This window comes from Herpailurus yagouaroundi, unplaced genomic scaffold, assembly GCF_014898765.1.
Source record: "Herpailurus yagouaroundi ecotype Mexico unplaced genomic scaffold, PumYag 100, whole genome shotgun sequence".
NCBI classification, from domain to species: Eukaryota; Metazoa; Chordata; class Mammalia; order Carnivora; family Felidae; genus Herpailurus; species Herpailurus yagouaroundi.
This window is the reverse complement of record NW_024412391.1, coordinates 46,082,850-46,109,769: the sequence shown is the minus strand read 5'-3', so window position 1 is coordinate 46,109,769 and position 26,920 is coordinate 46,082,850. Positions and strand designations below refer to the sequence as shown.

Genomic DNA, 26,920 nt, shown 5'->3' with positions numbered 1-26,920 from the left:
CCCCCCCCCCCCCCCACTCCGGTTTCTGATTTGGTCTATCTGGGTTGAGCCTGAGAATCTGCATTTCAAATAAGTCTGCAGGCCAGGCCAATGCTGCCAGCCTAGAGGGCACTTCAAGGACTACCTGGCCAAAATGTCAGTCCGTGAAGTTCTTGACTGTGAGGGCCAAACCTATATGGCTCCAGGTGTGACAGTATCTGCATTCAACAGGAGAAAATGCAATTTTCAAGGCCACCACCTGGTATAGTGGCTCTCAATCATGGCTCTGCTTTAAAATCAACTGGGGAAATTTTTTAAATTATCTATGTGCAAGTTCCATCTCAGATAATTAATTCAGAGTGTCCCCAATCCCACTGGTGACTTGTTTTGGGTTTTTTTAGTTCCCTGGGTGGTTCTGAGCTAATTAGGGATGAGACCACTGAGGTTCCTTATGGAAGAGTTCTTAATCCTGACTCTTTATCAGAGTCATTTGGGAAACTTTAAAAAATCAGTCATACCAAGACCCCAGTCCAGGCCAATTTAAAGACACTCTTGTGAACAGTGGGTACTCTTGCATTTTAAAAGCTTTCTTGGGGCACCTGGGTGGCTCAGTTAAGCGTCTGACTCTTAGTTTTGGCTCAGGTCATGATCTCATGGATCAGGAGTTCAAGCCCCACATCAGGCTCTGTGCTGACCGTGTGGAGCCTGCTTGGGATTCTCCCTCTCTCCCTCTCTCTCTCTCTGTCCTCCCCACTGCCATCTCCCCCAGTCTCTCTCAAAATAAATAAATGAACTTAAAAAAAAAGCTCTCTTGGTGATTCTAGAGTACAACCAGGGTAGAGAACTCCTATTTTGTGGGGATCTCCATTTGGTTCACCCACTCACCTTTAAAAGTGACTCCCAATCTTAGATGTGCACCCCTGTCATTTTTGGCACTTAAAAGAAATAGCACCCTTGAAGACTGTGATCTAGTAGGTCCAAATGGAAATCAGACCTGAGTGCTTAAAGAATATGAAAAGCAACCCGTGTGCACACACACCCAGGCACGGATGTCAAGTTCAAATGTAGACCACTGATAGGGAGACTCATCCAAGGTGTAAATACTAACCGAGTCCAATCTACAAGCCACGACTGCAAGAAGCAGAGTTTTCAAGTCACTTTACCTTTCGAGCACTTTTCCATGTCCTCTGAAGACTGTAACCATAATGGAACACGGGTCTCACCACCACAAGAAAATGATAAATTGCTTCCAGTTTGAATTGAATTCTGCTTTGATATACTGCTACGCTGTTGCACAGATGACAAAAGCACATTATAAATGAAAACAGAGCCCAGTGAAAACACTTTAGGGTAAAGGACAACAAAGTAAGCTAGTCGCTAATGGAAGCCATCTGCCTGTAATGGGGAAGAAACTTCCACAAAGCGCTCCACTAGAGACTTTAAGCTCTGGCTGTCACCTCAGCCTGGCCAAACCATGCTCTCGTGCCTTGGACCTGTGGTCCTTAATTTCTTCTTCTGTCAAATGATAATCATGACAAAATAATAGCATAAATGTTGGGAAATTTTGTAATCCTGTACGGCTATAAACATACTTACTGCATTGTACAAGCAGATAAGAAAATCAAAGTCAAAATGGTCAAGGGAAATCTGGAAGAATCAGGACTATTAAATCCCTCCTTACGTGCTATTCTTCAGTTACTGTCCCAGAGATAACGGATACTCCTCGGACCCTGAGTCTGACCAACTGGACAAACAGATTTCTCCCCACAAGCTGTTCTTCCTTTAGTCAGAGCCCCCCATTTGGGACACCCCCACACAAAGCCACTCCCTTCCTTTAAATTACCTTCCTACTTGAAATGGAGTCTAAGACACCAGACGCAGAGTCTGTGACCGTGGATCCTTGGAAATAGTGATTAACATCATGTGGAAACATGGCGATTTCATTCTGACGATACATTCTGTGGTGGCGGAGTTTAGATACCCACTCATCAAAGACTTCTTCTGACTTTACCTAAATGATATTAAATTGAAAGAGGGAAACAAGAGCGTCACTCACTCAAAGAAGCAATTATTGATCAAATTGAGACACCCTCTGTTTTCATGTTGGCACATGCAGAAATGTAGAAATATCAGTTTGTTGATTTAGTTTATATTTACGAGATTTATAGGAGCAAGTTTGAGAAGGAAATGGAGAATAAAAATGATCCAAACCTTCACTTAGGCTTTCAATGAAAGGGCCCAATTGTTATGCTATTATTACAAAAGCAAAACATTACTACTTATATTAAACAAATCAACTAGAATTCATATTTATCTGTCTCTTAAAGCATTTCCAAGTTCACATGTCCCCACTCCTTGTATTCTTACTGAAGACACTAGCACTTTTATAATTCAGACTTTTCAAATCAATCTTCTCTGAACTGGAGCAAATTTGTAGATTCCTCCTAAAATATTTAACTTGTTAACCTTCTCTGACAAAGAATACATTGCTCAGGAATGCGAAGGTTATTTTGAAACACATTTCTTCTGTCCTTGGAAATAGAAAAAAAAAATCTGGAAAAGTATTATTGGTGATTTCCGAGATTTTTCAAACACACCTACACAAACATTTAGCCATTTTCTCCATAAATGAGTATCTATCAAAGTTTACTTCCCACGAAGAATAATGTTTATAACTAGCAACTTTTATTATAAAGTATTTCATAAAAGCACTAACCAGAATGTAACAAGCACCTATACAGTAGATATTTCTTAGTAGTTAATGCTTTGTGTGTATAAGGGTATATTAATATTTTCAAAATGAAAAATGATAAATATCTATATATTAGAACAGAGACTCATGAAGTGGCAACTTAAAAATCACCCCAAAGGATGCATGGTAGGTTAACTTCCAAAAAGAAAAATCCAGATCAATCTGTTAAAATCGTCACTAATGCTACTGCTGAGAGCAAGGATGTGGAAATAAATGTCAGCAGCCATCACTCATTTAGGAAATGGTACGTCGGCTCTTAGGTTTATTGTGTTGATTAGAAGTACATACAAGACTTAAAACCCCTCCAGGTGCTTATTGAATAGATCATTTATAAGAAAAAGCAAAACATACTTAGATCTTTTTGTCTCCCCCTAAATTATGTTCTCAAAATGTATTTCATTTCCCAGATGTGGTTACAGCAGGAATTTTACAGGAATCTTCTGTCATCCTTTGCACTGATCTGCTCTTAGAGGCCCTTAAAAAATCGGCACCCAAAGTATTCATCTTGACTCATTTTTTATTGGTTAAATGAGGCAGAATAAAAGTACTTTATTAAATAACTGTTCAGGGTTCTGTTCCAAACTCACAAGTAGTTATAGGACTGTAGGGAGACACCCACTTAACCTCTCAGCCGCCCAGACTCTTCATCTATAAAAATAACAAAACGGGACTGGATGGCCACCATTTAAAGACTGCCAGACTCGGGGCACCTGGGTGGCTCGGTCGGTTGAGGGTCTGACTTCAGCTCAGGTCACGATCTCGCGGTCCGTGGGTTCGAGCCCCGTGTCGGGCTCCGTGCTGACAGCTCAGAGCCTGGAGCCTGCTTCCGATTCTGTGTCTCCCTCTCTCTCTGCCCCTCCCCCGTTCATGCTCTGTCTCTCTCTGTCCCAAAAATAAATAAAACGTTGAAAAAAAAAATTAAAAATAAAAAACAACTGCCAGACTCTGAGGCTATTAAGGAAGACCCTCAGATGACCACACATATCCACACTAACACTCACAGCTGATGGTCAAACAAATGAACAAGAAATATGAACAGAACTTAAAGTGAATCAACACAGAGAAATATTAAACTGTATTTATCATGATATCAGTATTCAATGTTATTTTAAGGCACTCTGGTTCTTTAAAAATTAGGAATTAATCATTACTTTTATTCTGTTAACTAGAATAAGTGGATGAACAAGAACCTCTTAATTCCTGACCATGTCATAACAGTAGTAAGAGTCACTGGAAGTACGTGGAGAAACTGAAACTATTCTAGAAGAGAATGATCTTTGGAACAGGGGATGAGTGGGATATTCTTTCTTAATTTTTTTTTTTTTCAGTCATTCTCAACCAAGGAACATTTGGCAATGGGAGACTTTTTCTGGCTGTTATAATTGAATGGGGCTTGTTACCAATATCTAGTGGGTAGAGGCCAAGGATGCCCCTCAACATCCTATAATACACAGGACAGGCCCCACAGCAAAACCTTCTCCAGCCCATGATGTCAGTAGTGTCAAGGGTGAGAAACCCTCCTTTACACAAGTAACTAGGGGCTAAGGCTAGGAAACAGTATAGATTTGACCATCCTGTGCAGTCAATCAAGCACCTGTCTTATGCATATGTTGGCATAAGCACCACATATATGCTATGGGAAGAGTATGGGGCATCTTAAGACGTGGAACTCATCATCTCATGCTTTCATTTTTCCATCCCCCAGCTCTAATTCCCAATATTCCAAGTAATTTGCACAAGTAACAAAAGAGTCTTAATATCTTCTCAATTAATTCCTAACATTCGGGTACCACCTAATAATTATACACAAAAACTGAACCTATTGAGCTTACTGAAGGCTGGGCATTATGCCAAGTTTCCTACATGCAGCCTTTTCTACATGGGCACTATAATAATTCCCATTCTGGGGAAGGGTGGTGAGGAAACGGAGACTTTCAGGGATTATAAAATGTGCCAAAGGCCAACAGCTAGTAAGTAGCCAGGTCCAGATCTGGTTCAGAAGCTCTTATATCATGCTTAGAACCATCTACACCAGCTGTAGGGGACAGGGCAGAAGATGGTAGTTAAGCAGCTTTCAGAGGTCCTACTTGGAAGCCCATACTCAAGGAGAAAAGTTCCTGACATCCGCTGTAGAATGAGAATTTTAATTGGCTGAAGTGGTAAGACTAAATATTCAATATGGTGCTTCAGGGAACATACGTTAACCTTTGGTAAATGGTTCTTCACTAAAGTAGGTACAATCTGGGGGAAGGAGGGGTTATTTGGAAACATGAAGATTTTTTTTATTATTGATTGTCGTCACAATCATGGTATGTATGTGGGGGGGGATACCTAGGGGATAGGGGACAAAGATGCTAAACCTTTGGCAGTGTGAGAGACAGTCCTGCACAATGAAGAACCGTCCCATTTAAGATCAATAGCATCTGTTAAAAATACTCTCACAGTGAAGATCTTCTACACGTTGGTTGGATCATTTGAAATATTCAAAAGCCATCACCAACAGTACTATAACTGACATCCCTTTGCAACACACAGAAACTGTGCAGTAGGAGGTAGCATCTGGGAAGCAATCTCACCTTCAGATGGTAGATGTGCTCTTCGGTATCCAGATCTATGCATTTTGATGACTTCTTCACAGACATCACTGAGAGCCCAACGTCAATGCAGCCATGAAGCTTCTCTCTCTCTATCTGCCGAGACGCGGAGAGGGCCACTTGAGGTTTGTGGTGTTAAAAACAGTAGTAACATCCCTGATGTTCCTTTCCTCTAGCCTCACTTTCAACATCCACTAATATAAGTATAATAACTATGACTTACCAAGCATCTGGTGTGAACCAGTACTGAATTAAGTGCTGCACATGCATGATCCGTTTTGGTCTCTGAGGGGTTTGGTAACAAGTGGCTTGCACAGCCAGTGAGTGAGAAAGCGAGAAAGTAAGTGACTGACTCCCACAGCAATGGATTCACCAGTTAGCTGTACTGCCTTCCACAGAATTAGTTTCTAGTATCTAAATTCATTTGGAAGTGATTTAAAAAGAGGAGTAAAGGCAGAAAGCTAAGACAGGCCACTGTGGGTGAGGCATTTTCTACAAATTTTCTACAAGCAACCCTACAAGACAAGAACTCGAGGAGTTAAGGGAAGTGAGAAAGAAGAGAGAAGTGCTGGGTGAGAGAAGGACCTGCACAAAGGGCAGGACCAACAGTCATTCCAGCCCTCCGGGGCTATCTGCCTAGTGTTAACACAACGGGGAAATGCACATCACCTTCATCAAGGGCCTTCTCCACCAAACCCCCTTGGTCACTGTAAGAGTGGGAGTGATACTTGTTGTATGTTTTGCTCCGGTTATCTCAGGGGGAAACATGTTTTCCAACCCAAACAACCCCTCAGCCCAAACCTAAGACCAGAAAAGACCCCTGGATGTGCAGTTAGGTGTGGAGAGGAGACCATCACCCTTCACTTGGTGGGCAAATTGAGCCCACCCAAAACCCAGGGCCGGGACACCGTGGAGCACACACCTCTGGTCCATGTGAAAGAACTATTCCTCCCTATGGTTTCCAGTTCAGAAAAAGGCCATCCCCAAATGTGTATGATTTCATCCATGGGGTGACAACAATTAGCCCTGCAGAGTACTTTTATAACATATTTGATTAATAAGAAGACTTACATCGGTTTGGCTCTTGGCATATTTCAAGATTCCTTTGTCCAGATAGAAAAATCTCTGTGGGGAAGAAAGTAAAATTCACTAAGATGTTCCATTTAAAGATCCATCCTTCCCTGGGTCCCAATTTTCAACTTCAAATTAAAGGCAAGTACCTGAGAATCAACTAAGTACAGCACCTAAGTACTGATGAGGGCAATGTGGGAGCAAATAAAGGTAATGTCAAGGCCAATGTCTTACCTTGTGCCAGCCTTTCAAGGGCCATTTCCTCTTTTTCAGCAAGAATCCTTTCTGCATGGGCGGCTCCTGGGTGTAACTCATCTCTCCTCTCAGCCCTTCCACCACCTCCCAGCTGTCCTGTTCCAATAAAACAGCTCGTGTTTAAATGGCTACCTTTAAAAATAATAACCATGTTCAGAAGCACTGTGTCCTAGTGGGAAATCCATCCAAGACGGTGAGCTTGGCTGGGTTTGTTGGGGAGAATAAGTTAAAATTTAATTTTCATACAGGTCCTAGATTTCATGGATTTAATACTGTAATTTAATGGCATAAAATTTGATTTTTTTTTCAACAAAAAAAAAACATTGCCTAGAAGGGAATGTTTCTCTCTCTTTTGGTGCTTGAACACAGTTAATGGTAAAGCTTTTACTCTAAATTCTATTTTGGTTACCTTTGACATCATCACACATTTACTGTTTACTCGCCACGAGACTTCAGTCTGAATTTTAACCAAAAGCTACATAAGTCAGGTGGGAATATGAGGAAACTGGCTTAAGAACTGGCTGAAAAGTATGAGATGGAATGCAAGTTGGTAAACACAACAATTTGGTTGAAATGATAATTCAGTTGCAAGCTAATCTCTTCAAATTCCAGATATTTAAATACTGGAAATTGTAAAGCATCAAAAAGGTGTTTATGAAACAAGCATTTTTACCCTTTGTTCCCAGAAATGTCCTCCACACCCTTCTTTTGTTTCAAAAACTTTTGGGGGGAGGGCAATTTTTGCTCTACTGAGCTGTTTGTAATTTTGAAGAGATACAAACAGTTATTACAACCAATCTTCTGTTGTTGGCTATCTAGGTTGTGTCAACTAATTGACTGAAAAAGGACTTAAAAGGGAAACACTAAAGAAAAACACTAAAGATTCTGAAATTTTATTTTTAAATGCTTAAAAATGCACAAACTATTGCAAAACTACCAAGATAGACCAAAATTGACAATACTTTAGAGGATGAGATAATGGATTTTTATTTTACTAATGGATTAGCATACATTAAATGTACAGATATTAAGAGTACAGCCTGATGACCCTCAACACCTCTACCATCAGTAACTACCATCCAGATCAGTCAGAAACATTTCCAACACAGGATAAATAAGTTTGGACGAACATGTCCTTCCCCAAACCCTCCAGCTTTTCTCAGATATTACTGGCCTATAACACACGTAAGTTGAAAGGATACAATGTGATGAATTGATACACCTCCATCCTCCCCATCACTACCACATTTGGGGGGGGGGGAGGGGGAGCAGTGATAACATTCCAGATCTACTTTCTTAACTCTCAAGTATATAATATGGCATCATTCATTACAGCCACCATACTGTACATTAGATCCCCCAGGATTTATTCGTCTTAGGGCCAGGAGTCTGTACCATTTGACTTGCATTTTCCCAGTCCCACCCCTTCCCACCCCCGTGAGAGACCATTCTACTCTCTCTTTCCAAGAGTTCAGCTTTCTTAGATTCTGTATATAAGTGGCAACACACAGTATTTGTCTTTCTCTGACTTATTTCACTTAGCATTATGCCCTCAATGTCCACCCATATTTTTGCAAAGGGCAGGATTTCCTTTGTTTTAACGGCTGAATGATATTCCCCTCTTGTTTGTGTAACTCATTTTTTTTTTTTAATCCATTCATCCACTGATGGACACTTAGGTTGTTTCCTTGTTTTGGCTACTGTGAATAAAGCTGTAATGAACGTGGGGTGCAAATATCTCTCTTCAAAAAAGAAACCTGTTCTTTTGGCCAAGATTTCATGTTGACTAACTTGCTCTTCATCAAATCTCCAGACTGTAGGCAAGGATTACAGGTAGAGGCCAGAGGAATCAGGGGATGCAACAGCAAGTCTGGACCGGAACCAGGCAGCAGAAGTATTATGATTCAAGTCTCAGGGAACAGTCTAATGGGAGGGCATGGGAACCACAGGGGGTCCTGGGTGCTCTGGCTCATTTTCTGTATTGTCAAGTTCAACACGTGGGAAACACCTGATAACAGGAACGCTCCTCTATTTTAGCCAGTGAACTCTTTATATAACAATCCTGGCAGATCTGCCTTATATCTGATTGCACTTTACAGTTAAAAGGTACAGTTAAAGGTACATTCCAGACTTTTGAAATGTGGTAGTGGCATCCCAAGATCTGGAGTTGTAAAAGGGAATTTTTCAATGGAAAAAAGTAAAGCTTATCTTTAGTTCTTAAATTAGAGGACTTTTTCAGAAAGGTAGTGATGTCAAATGAGATTTCTTTATAGCATTACCAATTATTCAAGGTCAGTTATATCCAGACAATAAATGGAGAATTCATATTATTAAGTTTTGAGAAGCCACATGCACACACGTGCAGGTGCACACACACACACACACACACACACACACACACACACACACACACACAACTTCTGTTCACATGTATTTCAGCTTAAAAAGCCATTCCTCAAAATTTAAAAATGCTAATGAATTTTTAAGGTTAAGTTAAACATTCTACCTCCTTTAGGAAGCCTTCTTCAAAGGAAAGTAGTATTCCATCCTAGAAACTCCATCAGCATTCCATCTTACTTTTCCAATGGTTCAGTGCTTACTTATGATAGTATATGTGAAATTTTATCATCCCTACTAGACAACAGACTCCTAAAGTGTGTCAAATGTCTGGTTCACTTCTGATTTCTTCACAATGCCTGACCTGTTGTCCTGTGAATAATATGCTTCTGATCGGCAAATAAGTAAACTTGGTCTTGGAATAACACTGCACACAGATTTATGTTCTTGGAATATCAAATGTTGGTATGCATTTGAAATGTGCCCAGTATCTTTGGGCCAAATGACTATTTACAAATTAAATACAGCACATTCACATTTGTGAAAGAGGGTGTACGTGTGCGTTATCATTGTGAAATGAAAATCTATGGCTCAAAACCTTTTGGAAAGTACTCTAAGGGGGACTAGGTCCTTTCGATTTGTTTTAAGATACCCAAGCAGAAGGCAACATGCAGTGATAATACTAGACAATCACGCGCATCTGCTCAACACATTCAGTTGTGCAGAATGCAAATGCCGAGAGGGATTAGACATTTATTGCATACTTTACAAAACTGAAAAAAAAAAAAAACCGGAATGAGAGCATATCTGTAGTTGAAAGAAAAACAAGAATTAAATTTCAAAAATGTTTCAAGGATTCATGTTAGAACTAGATCTCTCCTAAATTCTTCAGACATAATACATTCCTGCCAATCAGCCAACGTGGAGGGCAGGGAATTATACTGCATTTGTTGGCATTTAAAGTAAATAAGCCAGAAAGGGTTTGCATTTATTCTAAACCAAGTATCATCTTTTTTCCTCACTTTATTTCTACCTGGGCTGAGAACTTAAAACTCTTACCAGGTTGGAAAAGCCAGATTTAAAGTATTTAAGAAAGTGAAGACTCTTCTTGACTGAGGAAGAAAGCTCTGTAGCCAACTCCTTTTCTGGGCTTGCCATCCAACTCCTCCCCTCCCAACTTCCCTGTCTGTCACTGTCCTTGAGTCATGCTGAAACCTGAGAGCCAACATGCAGCCAGCCTTCTCAGCGGGCGGGGGTGGGGAGGACAATACTCTCCCCTCTTGCGGCTGCTGGAATCATGGGGGCACTTTTAGTTATCATGGTATCTCTGGTCTAATGGCCGAGATCCAGGAATGGTAAATGTCCCACAATGCCTCAGTCTTTTAGACAATGAAAAAGCTGTCCCACTCAAGACTTTCCAAAGTGCCAGTGGACATTTTTGTTGGTGAAACCAGTTTATAATTACTTGAGCACAGAACTTGACTCTGTCTCACATCCATACCAAGTATTTCTGCATGGTTTTTATACACTTAGAATTCTTGGTGATGCAACTACCAGATAACTGAGGGAAGACTATATTTCCTTCTGTTTGAGACTTTAACAAGCATTACACGCCATTTTGGAGAATTGTGTCACTGAAGGCGATGCCACTTGTGGTATTTAAGTTATTAGCACAACACACCTGTATGGGTCTGCATCAGTAGCTGCCACATTTTATATACATGTATATCTGACCACATCATTATATCTTCTGGTATAATCACATGGGGGCTTCCATACCTTAAAATAAATATTTTAGTATGAACCACTTTGAGCTTTCCTTTATATTATAATAAAGCATTATATTAATATTTTCAAAATTATGTGTGCAGATGTTAATAAATTAATAACATAATTTAATAATAAATTTCATTTGAGGGGACAAAGGGGTTATTAAAATAATGGTCATAATAAGGGGACATTGTTTTGGTGGAATTAAGAACCACTGCTAAACCTGACACAAATTCTATGAGAAGAAACACCAGGCCAGGACATGGCATAGTGAAATCGCTTTGCAAATGGGAGGGCTTAATTTCTCATAAATAAGTACAAATGGTTTTATCCTCAAAATGTTTATCTTCTGTGTCTCTTCTGTGTCCATTCTGTTCCCTAGGCACCACCCTGACCCAGGCCCTCACCCAACGTGGTTTCCCAAGGCTCTCCACTTCTATAATCATTTATGGGGTCCATTATGCCCTACCCTCCATCCAATATAAAAATGAATATAATGTAACGCTTGTCTTCGTTTCCACTTCTGTGGTACATTTATATTGTTCCAGCCTCCTAGAATCTTCTCTTGATCTTTTCCACCTATGCAAATGCTTCAAAATTTTAGTTCAGTTTCTGAAATTTTCCTACATTATCCAAAACACATCAATCGTATACTCCTGTAAATACAGTAGCAATATTACTGTCTGCTAATAGATAACTCAGGGTTTAATTAATTCATCATTTTTTTCCACTTTTATCCCCAAGGATAAAAGTTTCTGAAATGGTTTCTCCCTGACCATCTTTTCAACTTGCTCTTTAAAACCCCAGCAATGAACTAAATATGCATAAATAAAAGAATTCTCCTGGGCTTATTAATTGTTGGGGTTTCAAACCAGGAAATGGATTAAGTTCTCAAGCCAAGTAAACAGTACTAGGTAGTTGGTTAACAAGGAAGAATTAAGTTGTATCCACACTTTAATATAGCCTGCCATTAAATTTTTTTTTATTGTTTATTTTTGACACAGAGAGAGACAGAGCATGAGTGGGGGAGGGGCAGAGAAAGAGGGAGACACAGAAGCCGAAGCAGGCTCCAGGCTCTGAGCTGTCAGCACAGAGCCTGATGCGGGGCTCGAACTCACAGACCGCGAGATCATGACCTGAGCTGAAGTCGGGTGCTCAGCCGACTGAGCCACCCAGGCGCCCCTATAGCCTGCCATTTAAAACACAAAAGGGTAGTGCCCCAGGAAATACTATCAAACGGGTCTACTAACACAACACATAAATACAACAATATAAACAATAATAACATAAAATAACTGGAGAACACTTTCTAGCTCCATGAAAGCAAGAACCTTTTCTATCTTGTTCACTACTAATAGGGCACAATAGATATGAATCAATATGTTGAACAAATAAATGAAACACGATAACTAAATATATTAAGCATGTACTATCTGCCAGGTAATATACTTACATTATTGTACTTAATCCTTGAACGAGCCTGTGAGGTTGGATTAGTATCCTTATTTTTGGAACGTGGAAACTTTCAGAAATTTTTGGAATGAGGAAGAGAGCATCAGATAACTTCCCCAATGCTATAAAGCTACCAAATAGTAAAGCCACCTGATTTCAGAACCTACATTTTTAACCATTCTGCTACGTTTTATAATATATTGCATATTCTGCTATAATTTAAATATATAAATTCTGATGATGTACCAGAGTAAATGCCAAGCAGTGGCCAAGATCCTGAAGCAATTTGAAGAGGTTAGGAAGCTTTGCCCTATGGATAGAAGACAAGCAAGTTCTGGGGTCCTGCTCAGAGCTACCACGTTTCCTATCCTATAGTCCCACCAAACTGGGGCAGGAAATCAGCCTGTACATTTTAACTCAGCCAATTCTTTGCATATTTTATATTTCGAACGTCTTCTTCATCTACTTCTTAGCCTGCGAATTCTCACTTGCCCCAAACCTTCTCCTTAGGGCACAAATTCTCTCCCTCCTCAGCACTTACGCAAATCTCAAATGAGTCTCTCTTTGAGCAAGAAGAATGTGGGTTCTGTGAGGACAGGGACAGGGTCCTCTTTGTAGAGATCTCACTACTGGGGACATAGGGGTCCTGAATACATGAGTCATTGATTGAATGGGTCTGAAGAACAAGGCGGGTATGAAAAGGGGCCAACAGAGCCCTCAGGGCGAGGGATTTAATCATGTGTGCTGGAATGGGGTGAGCAGGTACTCAGGGCAGAAAAAAAGCCAAGATGCCGGCTTCTCTGGACTAAAGGGACCAGGTGTCCTGAAGTGGCTGTTTGTGCTCCGCACACCTGGTGACCAGGAGTAGGATATGTACCTTGAGCTGAACGCAGCACAGGGTGGACTTGGGCCCCCGAAGATCAAGGTCCTGCTGACTTAGCCCAACACAGCTGAGCCGATCTCCCGCCCTGGGGGTGTCAGGCTAAAAGCTCACCAAGAATACAAGGTAGAGAAATGTGACAGGGTCGGGGGCGGGGGGGGGGGCGGCTTCTTAAGGTTTTTGCTTCAGTTTAACTCAAGACAGTCTGGCACTGTCGTCCAGCATTAAATTCAGTCTCTTTTACTGAATGTCAAAAAAGTGCCAAATATAGAAAGCTGCTTTGTGGCTGGAAAGCCAGCTAAGCATTCATCCATGCTCACGCGCTGGCACAGTTCATTTCCATATTGCTGACTGCACGAGTTGAAAGCGCTCCCCCTCCCCCGCCACCCCTCCCCACAGCACAGCTGTCTCCACAGTGTACGTCTCCTCTGAAACTTTCAAGGGCTGGATTCTCTGCACTGTCCTTGTAGTGATGTCAGAAATAGAAAATGCCTTAAAACTTCCATTCTTCCTGCAGCTGAAGACTGCTGCGGAAGGAAGTTTGGTGGCTGCCTCTATCTGGCATGACTGGGAAGTAGGCTGTTCTGATTATTTATTTAATCTGCTTATCCGGTTTTTAAAATTCACAAAGCAGTACCCAGCATTAAATCATATGGAGCATAATTTCACATGTCTTTAAGGACTCTAAGGGCATTTCCGATTTTGTGAAGCCTTGGGATCATCAATATCATCTTTTAGGATTGTACTGTGAACGTATGGAAATACCTGTCAATAGATTTCCAGTTAATATAATGACAGCTTTAACTGATGCCAGATCAATTCTGTACTTATATTTCAATCGCTGTGAGTTGGGGTTGTTACTTCTTGTCCAACTGTTTCTTCCTCAACTAAAAATTTTTGAGCACCAGCAAGCCTGATAACAATAGCAATTAAAAGAACAAATTAGGGGTGCCTGGGTTAAGGGTCCAACTCATTCGGTTAAGTGTCCGACTTCAGCTCAGGTCATGATCTTGCGGTTTGTGAGTTCGAGCCCTGCACGGGCTCTGTGCTAACAGCTTGGAGCCTGGAGCCTGCTTCGGATTCTGTGTCTCCCTCTCTCTGCCCTTCCCCTGCTCATGCTCTCGCTTGCTCACTCTCTCTCGCTCGCTCGCTATCAAAAATAAATAAACATTTAAAAAAAATTTTTTTAAAAAAAGAATTAGTTGGGGTGGGATGATCTAATGCAGTGCTTCTCAAAGTGTAACGTGCATACCAATCACTGAAGATCTTGTCAAAATGCAGATGTCACGTCAGTAGGTCTGGGGCGAGTTCTGAGCTTCTACACCAGCACAGGTGAGGCCCCTGCGGCTGGACCACAGGCCACTTAGAGTAGCCACGCTCTAGGAGCCCAGGCTGTCTTGAAGAATTGGGGTTTCACTTGATAGGCTATGAGGGCCAAACCAGGACTGGGGTGAGAACTACAAGGCCCTGGATCCCACCTCTGCATCAAGGACAGATCATCCGATATCTAATAATTAGTACTATGAACAATAACAAAAGTGACACGGGCAGCTCTATGAAAGATCCAGTTCCCTAATCACTGGAGACCTCCATCAGAGGCTGGCAGAGGGACTACAGAAGGATTCCTAGACCAGGAAGGAGGTCAGAATAAATGAGCCATAAAATCCCTTCTAATCTTGTATTGCAAACTCATGTCATATAAAATGGGTACGAAGCCTCAGTTATTCAGAATGAAAGTTCTAAAAATCGGCTGTACAACACTATGTCAACAGTTAACAATATTGTCTTGTGCGTGTAAAAACTTATTAAGATAGTAGATCTCTTGTTAAGTGTTCTTACCATAATAAATATATAATAGAAATGAAATAAAATAAAATAAAAATATTGACTGATAAAGCCTACTAAAAGCAAATAAAAAACCAGTAGCATTCGCTTCTAACTAGTAACCTCAGGTATAATCCCTGATCTTAGGATCTAAGTGAGAAGGCTGAAGAAAAAGGGAAGGCTGAGCAGGGAAGAGCCCACTCAGACTCAGAAGGCTACGCGGGGAATAGAGTCATGACCTGCCAATGGCCATGTCTTTCCTCTCCCTTCACCCCCAGAGACATAGCTCACCAACCCACACCTGGGCAGGTGAGGAACACCCAGATGACTTCAGTCTCCCAAATGTGTGAAGTCTTAATTACTTGGGTAGTCACAGACCAAAACACTGATGCCTTGATTTCTTAGATAATGGAGCGTATGCACTCAGTCTTGGGGGTGAACTTTTGAGATAGCACAGGAGGTAAGGGAAAGAAAAGGAAGGTCATTGGCAGCAGATGACATGGACAAGGTGGAGAAAAAAAACATGTGAGCTGTCAGCTCTGTTGCTGACTCCACCTGAGGTCCAAATAAGAGAAAAAATCCATCTGTGCTAACCACTGATGGATTTATAATTAAAATAGTATTAATAAAAACCTTTAATGTATATATATAAATATTATTTCTACCCTGTTGAGCACTCAGCAGTTACGGCTGCAATTACACTGGTAGTTTTTTAGGATCTTCAAGTAGATTTGTGGGTTATTAATATCTGTTTAAATATCCCCCTAATTGTATGTAAGCCATTCAAGACTCTGGACAGCATCTTCTGTGCACTCTTTTCTCTGTAATGCTCTGCTCTGTCAATGAGGGCCTCTTGAGAGCTACAGTGACCATTAAAGATGGAGACACCCAACCCATAAATGTCACTGTGCTCTGGCCGTGCAGCCCACCAAAAGAGTGAGGCGATTTATCGTCACTGTAGTAGTGATGATAGTAATACAAATAACAACTACTACTTGTTGAGAATCTTCTATGTGCCCCCAATGACTTTATAATGGAGGTATTATGACTCTTATTTTACAAATAAGGAAAATGAAGGGGCGCCTGGGTGGTTCAGTCAGTTAAGCACCTGACTTCGGCTCAGGTCATGATCTTGCGGTTCGTGAGTTCAAGTCCCACATCGAGCTCTGTGCGGACAGATCAAAGCCTAGAGTCTTCTTCGGATTCTGGGTTTCCCTCTCTCTCTGCCCTCCCCCATTCACACTCTTCCTATCTCAAAAATAAATAAATATTTAAAAAAATTTTTTTAAAGAAAATGAAGCTCCAAAGCAGTCTACCCAACATTACAAACTATTAAGTGATAGACCCCATTTGTGGGCTGCAGACCACACGCAGGACCTCTCTGTTCAATGTCCACCCTGGATAAGATCACCTACAGTACATTAGAGTCCATCCAAGGCCACCTACTGCCCTGCCACTCCGGCCCCTCGCCCCCAGCGCTGCTACCTCTGGCAGAATCGGTCTATCTCTGGCAGCACGTTCCTGCACTGAATAGGCACGCATATTAGCCAGTGAGGACAGAAAGACTCTGTCTACTCAAGGGACTCAAGAGTCTCTTTTGCGTTTTCTTTTTCAGGGTGCAGAAGTAATGATTTGTGTTCCCTCATAGAGTCATGGAACAGTTCTTCTAAACCTCCAAGTTGGAAAGAGAATGTGGAAGTCACCCACCCACCTCTTTCATTTTAGAGACGAGGAATCTAAGATAAATGGTTTGCATAGGGCCACAAAAATGAGTGAAGGACTTCTGAGGACCAGGACCAGTCTTCCAACTCCAACCTAGTGCTCTGCCCACCGCCCCTTTCTAAGAATTGCCTCCCTGCCTCAGTGGCAGACAGCCTCATGGAGGAGCCCCCGGGCTCACTCATCACACAGGAGCAGGTGCACGTGACGACCAGGAGAATCTCCCATACAGATTGCTAGGTGAATGGAACTTGGCCAGAGGCACAAAGGAGGGGAGTTGGATACCTTCCAGCATCATTTTAATACTTTATATTTTATACCTTTTCATTAAAAACAAATCATAGTGTCTTTGGCATATCGTAGAGTGTCTGAGCCTGAAGAGAATCACAGACTGTATTCAGACATAACATTTTGCACCTCAATTACAGGGCACCCAACTCCTGAAGAAAACCCACCTCGTTGCTGGGTGGCGCTAGCTGATAACAGTGTTTTCTCTGACAAGTGTGCTCAAAACTGTTTTTTCAGAGCTAATTGAAATTTGCAATCAAAGTAGAGACACATTTTGGCTAACTAATGCGCATATAATTTAGAATCATAGGAGTAGGCGCCAGAATAAACTCTCCCTGTTCTGATCCAAATCATCAGTGATTTTTTTCCCTCAGTCTGTAGAAGAATAACTGTTCTCATAACGAGAACCTAGCGACAGGATAAGATCCTGGAGAGCCTTATGACTCAAGGAAGGAAAGATTTTGCTGTTAAGTGAGTAATATTCTGGTTTATCGCTGACCTTCTATTTATTTTTAAAGTTTTTTTTTTTCCAACGTTTATTTATTTTTGGGACAGAAAGAGACAGAGCATGAACGGGAGAGGGTCAGAGAGAGAGGGAGACTCAGAATCGGAAACAGGCTCCAGGCTCTGAGCCATCAGCCCAGAGCCTGACGCGGGGCTCGAACTCACGGACCGCGAGATCGTGACCTGGCTGAAGTCGGACGCTCAACCGACTGCGCCACCCAGGCGCCCCACTGACCTTCTATTTAATAGGGCAGTCTTCTACTCAAAGGTCTGAAGCTTAGCACCAGGTACTGGAGATTAAAAGATGTAAAACCAGTGCCGGCCCCTAAGAAGTTAGCATATATTAAAAATAAAAAGATACCACGAAGCTGAAAACCTGAAAATGCTGAATGGGAGGTTCCAAGAAATATGCTGTAGGAGTTCTTGAGCACCATCACACAAGCCAGACTCACCTTAGGCGGAGAGCTTGAGCTGGCAATCAAAGGAAAATGGACACAGAGTGAGGAGCAGGGTTTCCGAGGCTGTCTTAACAACCGGGTGGCTTAGCACAAAAGCAATTTAGTCTCCCACAGTTCCAGAGCCAGAAGTCCAAAATTGAGGTATCAGCAGAGGTTCTAGAGCCCCAGGGGAGATTGCGTTTGTATTAGCTAAGGTTGGTATGATAAAATACCACAGATTCAGTTAGAGGCTGGGAAGTCCAAGATCAAGGTGCTGGTAGATTTGATTCCTGGTGAGAATCTTTTCTCTGGCTTGTAGACAACTGCCCTCTGGCTGTGTGCTCGCGTGGTCGTGTGTGAGAGTGAGCTCTGGTGTCTTTCCTCTCCTTTAAGGGCACTAATCCCTTCAGGAAGGCACTACCGTCATGACCTCGTCTACACCTAACTACCTCCTGAAGGCCCACCTCTCAATAGCATCATGTTGAGGGTCAAGGCTTCAACATATGCATGGGCCAGCAGGGAGACACAAACATTGCAGCCCATAATAGCATGACCTGCCTCTTCCAGTTTCTCATGGCTTTTGGCATTCCCTGGCCTGTAGCCACATCACTCCAATCTCTGACTCTGTGTTCACATCACCATTTCCTCCGTGTCTGTATTTTCCTCTGTGTGCTTCATATAAGGACACTGGTCATTGAATTTAGGGCCAGCCTGGATAATCCAGGATGATCTCCTCATCTCAAGATCCTCAAATTAATTAATTACACCTGCCAAGACTCTCTTGCCAAATAAGGCAACATTCACAAGTTCCAAGAAACAGGCTGGACATACCATTCAGGAGATGGGGACAACATTCAGCCCACTACCCGGCAGTAGGAACTGCTAAGCCAGAGTTGTGCCAGGGATGTGCTTCCTCTGGCGTGGAACAGAGAGAAGGGGGTTTTAGTTGCGCTGTGGGATTGTGTACAGATGCGAAGGGAAGACACAACTGCGTTTGATCGTGGAGTCAGCATATGGAGGACTTCAGGAGGATGTCAGATTATCTAGAGAAGTCTTCTGTTTTGCCTCTGTCCTACTTCTTATGCTGTCATTTCTGGGCCTTTAGCATTTTAATATCACCATATCACTGAGGTAAATTTAGACTCTCTCCTTCCTAGGAAGGGGCTGTTGAGTCCATTCAGTTCATATCTGCATGTATAGCTTCTAGAACCTATAGCAGTAAGCTGCGTTCTCAACAAAAACCTGTGGGTTACCATTCAGCTTCCATGTATCCTGCACTATGGCTGATGCCAACCATAAATAAATAAATTGACTTTCTTAAGGCACCCCATGTAGTTTCTACTAAAGTAGTGTTTCTCAAACCCAACAGCAGATATTTGCTGAGCTTGTCATCCTGGGATTGCATAACAGCACAAACAGGTCAGCAACTTCCAGAAGGGTTTCAAGAGTTCAATTTCTCCTGCTCTTCAGTGTGGCATGTAGCTGACGGTCTACTGTTTGCAGACATGGAGAGTAACAAAGAGGTCCCAACAACTCAAATATGTCATTTTAGCTGACGTCTTCCCCTCTCTCTTCTTCAATCAAATGTTTGTTTGTTTTTTCCTTCCAAGACTTCGAGTGGAAATGTAATGAGAATGGAGCCTTGTATCTTTGCCCTCCCTACTTTCAGTGTATCACATCCAGTGTGACTTGTTTAGGTATGACCAAAAGGTAGGCAGTAAGACATAAAAGGCCCAGAAAACGAAAACCTGGAAAACTAAGACAGAAACATATAGCTAATTATTTTTCTCTGTTGGGCCCACCAGAAACACAAAAAACAAAGAAACAGCTCTAGACAGACACCTCAGGGATCCTAAGGCCCCTTCCCTCATGGATGTTATTCTTATCCCTGCATTCACAGAGATGTTAGCTCATGGAGGTGTGTTTCAACAACAATCATTTGTACATAAGGCACCTGGAACTTGAATGAACTTATAAAGAAGCTTTCTAGTACCTAAAGAAATCCAGTTTTCTCCAAATGCATGGTTACCTGCTCCCCTACCACTTAGGAGAGGTGTGATGAACAAGTCAGTTAATGTCTCTGAGCCATATTTTTTTCCCAAAGTGTAGAAAATAATATGGATCTCGCTGGGTTGTTTTGAGACTCCAAGGGATAGTGTGAAAGGATAGTACAAACTGTAAAAATGCTAACAGATAACTGATCATTTCTAACGTCCCTTGCTAATACTCTTCCTCTCAGAGCAGCCCAGACAGAAGCAGCCAAGCCATTTGACTGCACCTTATAGCTGAAAGGAGGAAGCAGGGAAGCAGTCACCATGTGGTATTGCTGGAGGGCTCCAGGGGCTCCTGCTTATGGAAGGAAGGTGAATGGTTTATGTATCCAACACTCACACCACCTACTGAATGCAGGCTTTCTTCTAACGAAGCAATTTGCACAGTCTTATAAGACACCAAGGCACAGACGGATTAAGTAACTTGTCCAAGGTCAAACTGTTTATAGACGGCCCAAGATTTAAACTCAGGCCATCCAGCTCCCAAGCAAGTTCATGCTTGTTGCCTGTCACCTTTTGTGACCATCCCAGAACAAGTGACACAATCATGACATCGTCACGTGCCTCCTCCTTGACTGGCCCTCCTGGTGGTGTTTATACAGCTGAGACTTACAAAAGGCGGCTGTCAAATTGCAGCGTCTCTAAAGACATGATTATTTAAAAGGAAGAAGTAGGACTAAGCATTTTCAATGCCCAGACAGCTGAAAATATAAACACCTGAGCATTGTAGCTTCAACTCACTTTTCACCCCTTGGCATATCCTCTCCCATTCAGCCCCCTGTCTTATGGGTTCTGGCACCAAACACAGACAGCCTGGGCTCCCTGAAGCACAGCATAATCTAATAGCCTGCCTAAATAAACTCTCACCCGGTGACCCTGGGAGAACTACACCACCACCCAGATTGGCCCAGGGGCAGGACTGTGGCAAGAGCAAACTGCATAATTGTATGGAGACTTACCTAGTAATGGCTCTCTCCATTTCAAATCCCCTTGAATCATGAGTGAAGCCCTTGCCAAGTATTTTAAAAGGATTCACTTTCTGATTTCCAGCTTATTATACAGCAAATACTAACAACACATAAAGAAGAAAGGAAGCATGCTCTCTTTACAAAGCAGTCTTCCCGACAGAGGCAATTTCTTTTTTTTCTTTTTTCTTTTTTTTTACGTCTTTAATTTATTTTTGATGGAGGGAGAGACAGAGCACAAGTTGGGGAGGAGCAGAGAGAGAGGGAGACACAGAATCTGAAGCAGGCTCCAGGCTCCGAGCTGTCGGCACAGAGCCCGATGCGGGGCTCGAACTCACAAACCGCAAGATCATGACCTGAGCTGAAGTCGGACGCTTAACCGACTGAGCCACCCAGGCGCCCCGCAATTTCTTAATTATAGTGGTCTATTCTGCTGTCCTGTCCTTTGTAGCTTCACAAATCACTGACCAGGGTCTTTTCATAATAGCTTCTCAATACATACTGGCCGAAGAAATAAAACTTGGGCATGTAGGACCTCTTTCGATAAAGACAAAACTTATTCATTCATCTTTATCTAGCTCAGTCTGGCTCCTGAAATGTGTTATTTTGAAAGTTCTAGGAAGGAAATGTAAGGGGGCAGTGGGAAAAAGACGAGAGGAAATTACTCATATTTTACAAGTTTGGAAATAGCAATTCTCTCTCCCACTTAGGTATCCCTTAACCTACTTAATATATCCACAGAACTTTGCAAACAGTCATCTTTCAACCTAGCAACTGCATGCTTATTCAATTCATTAATCCACACTTACCTAATGTCTACCATGTGCCAGCCTAGGTATTTCATATTTATTATTTCATGTAGTTCTCCAAAGTAAGCACAGTGATCCTAATTTCACAGCTGAAGAACGGAGACTCAGAGGTTTTATAGAACATGGCAAGGTCACCCAGCTAGCAAAAAGCAGAGCCAGTGAGTGGGAATGCAGGTCAGTTTCGACAAAGACAATCTTTGCTTCTGTTCCATACTTTCCAATAGAGTGCTTGTGCAGAGACCACGGGTATAAAAAGCATTTAAGGATTTCATCGCTTGGCAGAAGAAACTCAATGCCAAAGCCTTTGTTCATTTTTGAAGATCTTCACAATATGTCACCGGAGGAGGGGAGCTCAGGAATTTGTGGGCCTTTGCTCCCATTCCCCATGTATACCTGGCCATATATTCTAAGCTACCCTGTTGGATATTTGCTGCTGGCATTCAGTAATTTGCATCTGCCATGTGCAAAGCCTTGTGCTGGGTGCTGTGAGAACGAAAAAGATGTGTAAATAGAAACCCAGGACTCTGAAAACTATACACTCTTTCAACCAATGAATTAATCAAAAGAGGGTTATCCATGTGGGGAGAGAAAAGGGCAGTGGGTAGGTAGCCTGGCATTCGTCAGGCTCGAGGTTCCCACACAGAACATGTGTGAAGGCCTCTCTCAAATCCCGTCTGGAGGCCCGGTAAAGTTGGGGTGCCCTCTTTCTCTGTTCCTCTTCTGTCATGAATGAGCTCTAATCCACCTTTCACACCTACCTCACCCACTAGACAATGCCACCAATGACCTCCACAACCAACAGTCATTCTCAGGCTTCAGTTTATGTGATCTATCAGCAGCCATTTAAAAGTAAATGAATTAGGGGCCCCTGGGTGGCTCACTCAGTTAAGCGTCCAACTTGGGCACAGGTCATGACCTCATAGTATACGAGTTTGAGCCCCGCGTCAGGCTCTGTGCTGACAACTCAAAGCCTGGAGCCTGCTTCAGATTCTTTGTCTCCCTCTCTCTCTGCCCCCTCCCCTGCTTGCACTCTGTCTTTCTCTCTCTCGAAAATAACTAAACATTAAAAAAAATTTTTTTAAATAAAGAAAAGTAAATGAATTAAAGTACTGCACTTTAACATAGATTGCATGCGCCTCAGCAGTGATCTAGAGTGAGCATATATTATTTTTATAAAACTTATTTTTAAAGTGTTACAGCAATAAATGAAGGTTCTTTTCCAGAAAAAAAATCACAAAATTCAAAAGGACAGAACAGTTTCCCATGGATCAGTCTAGCTAAAGGGGTAGCTGAACCAAAGCCCGAGACAGGGAAGGAATGCCAAAGCAAAGACTGACGTAGAACACTGTATAAATAGGGTATGAGTGCGACAGTCAACCGGGGACTTCCTCAAGGAGAACAGGTTCCTAGCATATAGGTAAAGAAAGGCACTATATCTGAAGGATGCTCCGCTCTTCTTCAAAGACATCCACTTCTTCCACAGACTATCAGGGTTCTGGAAACAAGACCATTTCCATTCTGGCTCTGGAGCTGGCCTGGGTTCAAAGGGAGATGATCTGTGATTGTAAGAGTTTCTTAAATTTATAGAGGATCTTTCTCCCAAGAGTTTCAACTGTTTTTTGGTCAGTAAAAACACTCCGTTTTCTCTCACAACAACCCTGCATAGGAAGCAGGAGGAGAGCTTTGTCTCCATTTTATGCAACAAGAACTGAGGCAAACTTCACTTGCCTAAAGTTCCTGCAAGTAGCAGAATCCAGAGACTATAGCAGAGATGGCTTGATTTCAACGCTCTGATGTCACTAGGGGGTGACCAATGGGGCACCTGTGCTGCCGTTCACCCTGCCTATGGGAGCCAGAGCTAAAAGCAAGGCACTCTCTCCCACTGAACTCAGACTCCACTGTAGAAGCCTTCTCAACACAATGCTCTAAGCAGCTATGACCAATGGACAGTTGCTGGCATGGGAAGAGACAAAAAGCATTTACACCCAGAAAGGACAAGCCTCAGTAGAATGGAATAATAGCGTTAAGAATTCACCAACTCTTTTCACTTGTTTTAGGTATGGATTATGCCAGGTATTGACGATATCAAATGCAGCCCCTGTGTTAAATATTCTATTACATTCTTCTCTAGAAGCATTTTGTTAATGTGCATAAAGGAAGGCACTTTTTATTTTAAGCATATATATTCATATGTACATCGTATACTTCTGTGGGCTTTTGTATACTCAAGAGGTATGGGTAAGCACACGTATGACACCTGTACAAGTTTCTGGGGCAAAGAGCAGACCTATTTGCTATGAGCACTTATCTTTTCATAAATAAGAATGAAGTTCAAATTAATGTTAACTATAATAACAAAAATAAGTGTTAATATTAACTCAGCACCTAGTTTGAGTCTGACCCTGGATTAAATGCCTTAGTTTTTTTTTAGTTTTTTATTTTTTAATGTTTATTTATTTTTGAGAGAGAGACAGAGGGCAAGCAGGAGAGAGAGAGGCAGAGAGAGAGAGAGACGCAGAATCCAAAGTAGACTCTAGTTTCTGAGCTATGAGCACAGAGCCTGACGCAGGGCTTGAACCCACGAATCACGAGATCATGACCTGAGCCAAAGTCAGACGCTCAACTGACTGAGCCACCTGGGTGCCCCCAAACACTTTAGTTTCAATCTTCACAATAATCCTATGCAAAAAGAACTGTTATTATTCCAATTTTACTGATGAGAAAACGGAGGCTTAAGTTTCAGTGTTAAAGGTCAGAGAACCAATGAATGGGTGGAACCCAGACTTGGGAGTTCAGGTTCTAATCACCGCACATACCTTCCTCCCCAAATTATCTGGGTAAGATTATATTTGCAGGTTGTTTCCATACTGACAAAATGAGGCATACCGTATGTAAAATATCAAAAGCCCTAGGGGCGCCTGGGTGGCTCAGTCGGTTAAGCGGCCAACTTTGGCTCAGGTCATGATCTCGTGGTCCGTGAGTTCAAGCCCCGCGTCGGGCTCTGTGCTGACAGCCTGGAGCCTGTTTAGATTCTGTGTCTCCCTCTCTCTGACCCTCCCCTGTTCATGCTCTGTCTCTCCCTGTCTCAAAAATAAATAAAAAACGTTAAAAAAAATAAAAAAAAATAAAAAGCCCTAGTATTTAAGTTAAAAGATGATAGAACCCTTCTCCTTGGGTTTTCATGGTTCCAAGCTGTAAACTCTGTCTTAGGTCACATGTAAAAGCAAAGACACCAATCACAATTAATGCCCAGGTCTCGATCATTCTGTCCTTCAAGGAAGCAAACTCTTCTAACAGACATTTAGATGAAAGACACATAAAGGCCTAGCTCCTTGAGATCTTACGTGAGGAGGCTCTGGGACAGGAAGGACAAGTTCAAATTCACTTCAAGAAACAAGGACAAGGGCAAAGCCAATGCAAGCAACCGAAAGAAAGCCAGTGTAGCTGGAGTATAGAGGCTCTCCATGTCCCCCCGTGATGACGAAGGAGAATTTAAGACAACCAAGGTTTTCAGCTAGGTCTGTATTGTAAGTTTGCAGTTAGTGGCCCTCTCGATTACCACCCTGGCTCCAAACAGCAAAAATATACAAAGTTACAATCATGTAGGGTATGTGGGGGGGTGGGGTGTGTGTGTGTGTGTGTGTGTGTGTGTGTGTGTGTGTGTGTGTGAGATTAAAAAAAAAACACAAGATTAAACATCTCTGTCGCTCAAACACAAAATAGAAAGGCAAAGGATACTGTAGACAGACTGTCCAGGAGCCCTATTTCTGTGGGTAAATGGGGCTAAAAATGTCCACAGGAAAAGGCTGGGACCTGAGCTGGCCTCACTGCTGGAAATAAGCAAATAAGGAGGGGGAGCGCCACACCACAATGAAAGGGGGCTTGAAAACTCCTTATCCTGGGAGGTGGCAGGAGGCAGACCACCACCAGACTTGGCCCATGTGTGCTGGCTGCTGGTGGATCTTGGATATTCGATCATCGATGTGGAACAGAAACCCCAAACTGCAAATACAACACTTGGCTCTGAACCGGGGTCCCCAGAGGTAAGAAGCAGGAAATAGCAGATCCCTAGATACGGCAAGGTGAGTAGCAGAGAAAGAACATGAAGAGGCAAACTCAAGATGACACTCTAAACCATAATTCCAAAGCATATGAGAAAAACCAGACTTTTAGAGGGTCCAGTACAGTCAACATCAGACTTCTGCACCACTCCCCCATGAAGTGAAAAGAACAGAACTAGCTAATAGTGACTTTAAACTGGGGCTTTAAAAACAAGTAGGTTGGGGGCACCTAGATGGCTCAGTCAGTTAAGCATCTGACCTCTGCTCAGGTCATGATCTCATGGTTCATGAGTTCAAGCCCCAAGTTGAGCTCTGTGCTGACAGCTTCAGATCCTGGAGCCTGCTTCAGATTCTGTGTCTCCCACTCTCTCTCTGCCCCTCCTCCGCTAATGCTCTGTGTCTCTGTTTCTCTCTCTCAAAAATAAATAAACATTTAAAAAATTAAAAAATGGAAAAATAAAAAAAATAAAAACAAGTAGGTTGTTGCACAGATTATCAGATTTCAACATTGCTCACATTAAATTTCTTTTTTGTTGTTTATTTTGAGAGAGAGAGAGAGAGAGAGAGAGCCCCTCCTCTTAGTCTTTATGGCATAAGCTCAAAAGAGTCTTTTGAAAACCAAAATTAGGGGCGCCTGGGTGGCGCAGTCGGTTAAGCGTCCGACTTCAGCCAGGTCACGATCTCGCGGTCCGTGAGTTCGAGCCCCGTGTCAGGCTCTGGGCTGATGGCTCAGAGCCTGTTTCCAATTCTGTGTCTCCCTCTCTCTCTGACCCGTCCCCCGTTCATGCTCTGTCTCTCTCTGTCCCAAAAATAAATAAACGTTGAAAAAAAATTAAAAAAAAAAAAAAAAGAAAACCAAAATTAATCAATTCAAATAACACAGTAAAAGAAGTTTCTGTGGTATTCAATCATAGGATGTCACTGCACTGTTCCAATTCCTCTGGTGTTATAAGCACTGGCCATTGAAATGAATCATGTTCTTGGAGCACCTGGGTGGCTCAGTCGGTTAAGCATCAGACTCTTGATTTTGGCTCAGGTCATGATCTCACATTCATTGGACTGAGCCCTGTGTTGGGCTCTGCACTGACAGCATGGAGCCTGCTTGGGGTTCTCTCTCTCCTCTCTCTCTCTGCCCCTCCCTGCTCCTTCTCTCTCTCTCTCTCTCTCAATAA

General features: G+C 42.3%; 1 protein-coding gene across 6 annotated transcripts in view; it reads right to left on the bottom strand.

Moving 5' to 3' along the window:
* The window catches only part of OSBPL3 (oxysterol binding protein like 3), a 181,322-nt gene that overhangs the window by 63,060 nt on the left and 91,342 nt on the right, over positions 1-26,920 (bottom strand). For all 6 annotated transcript variants that reach the window (XM_040472413.1, XM_040472414.1, XM_040472412.1 and 3 more), the window contains 5 exons: positions 6,631-6,747; positions 6,397-6,450; positions 5,308-5,421; positions 1,823-1,990; positions 1,143-1,266 (listed from right to left, as the gene is read on the bottom strand). In XM_040472413.1, the coding sequence (XP_040328347.1) occupies positions 1,143-1,266; positions 1,823-1,990; positions 5,308-5,421; positions 6,397-6,450; positions 6,631-6,747 (577 nt within the window). The remainder of the gene's footprint in view (positions 1-1,142; positions 1,267-1,822; positions 1,991-5,307; positions 5,422-6,396; positions 6,451-6,630; positions 6,748-26,920) is intronic.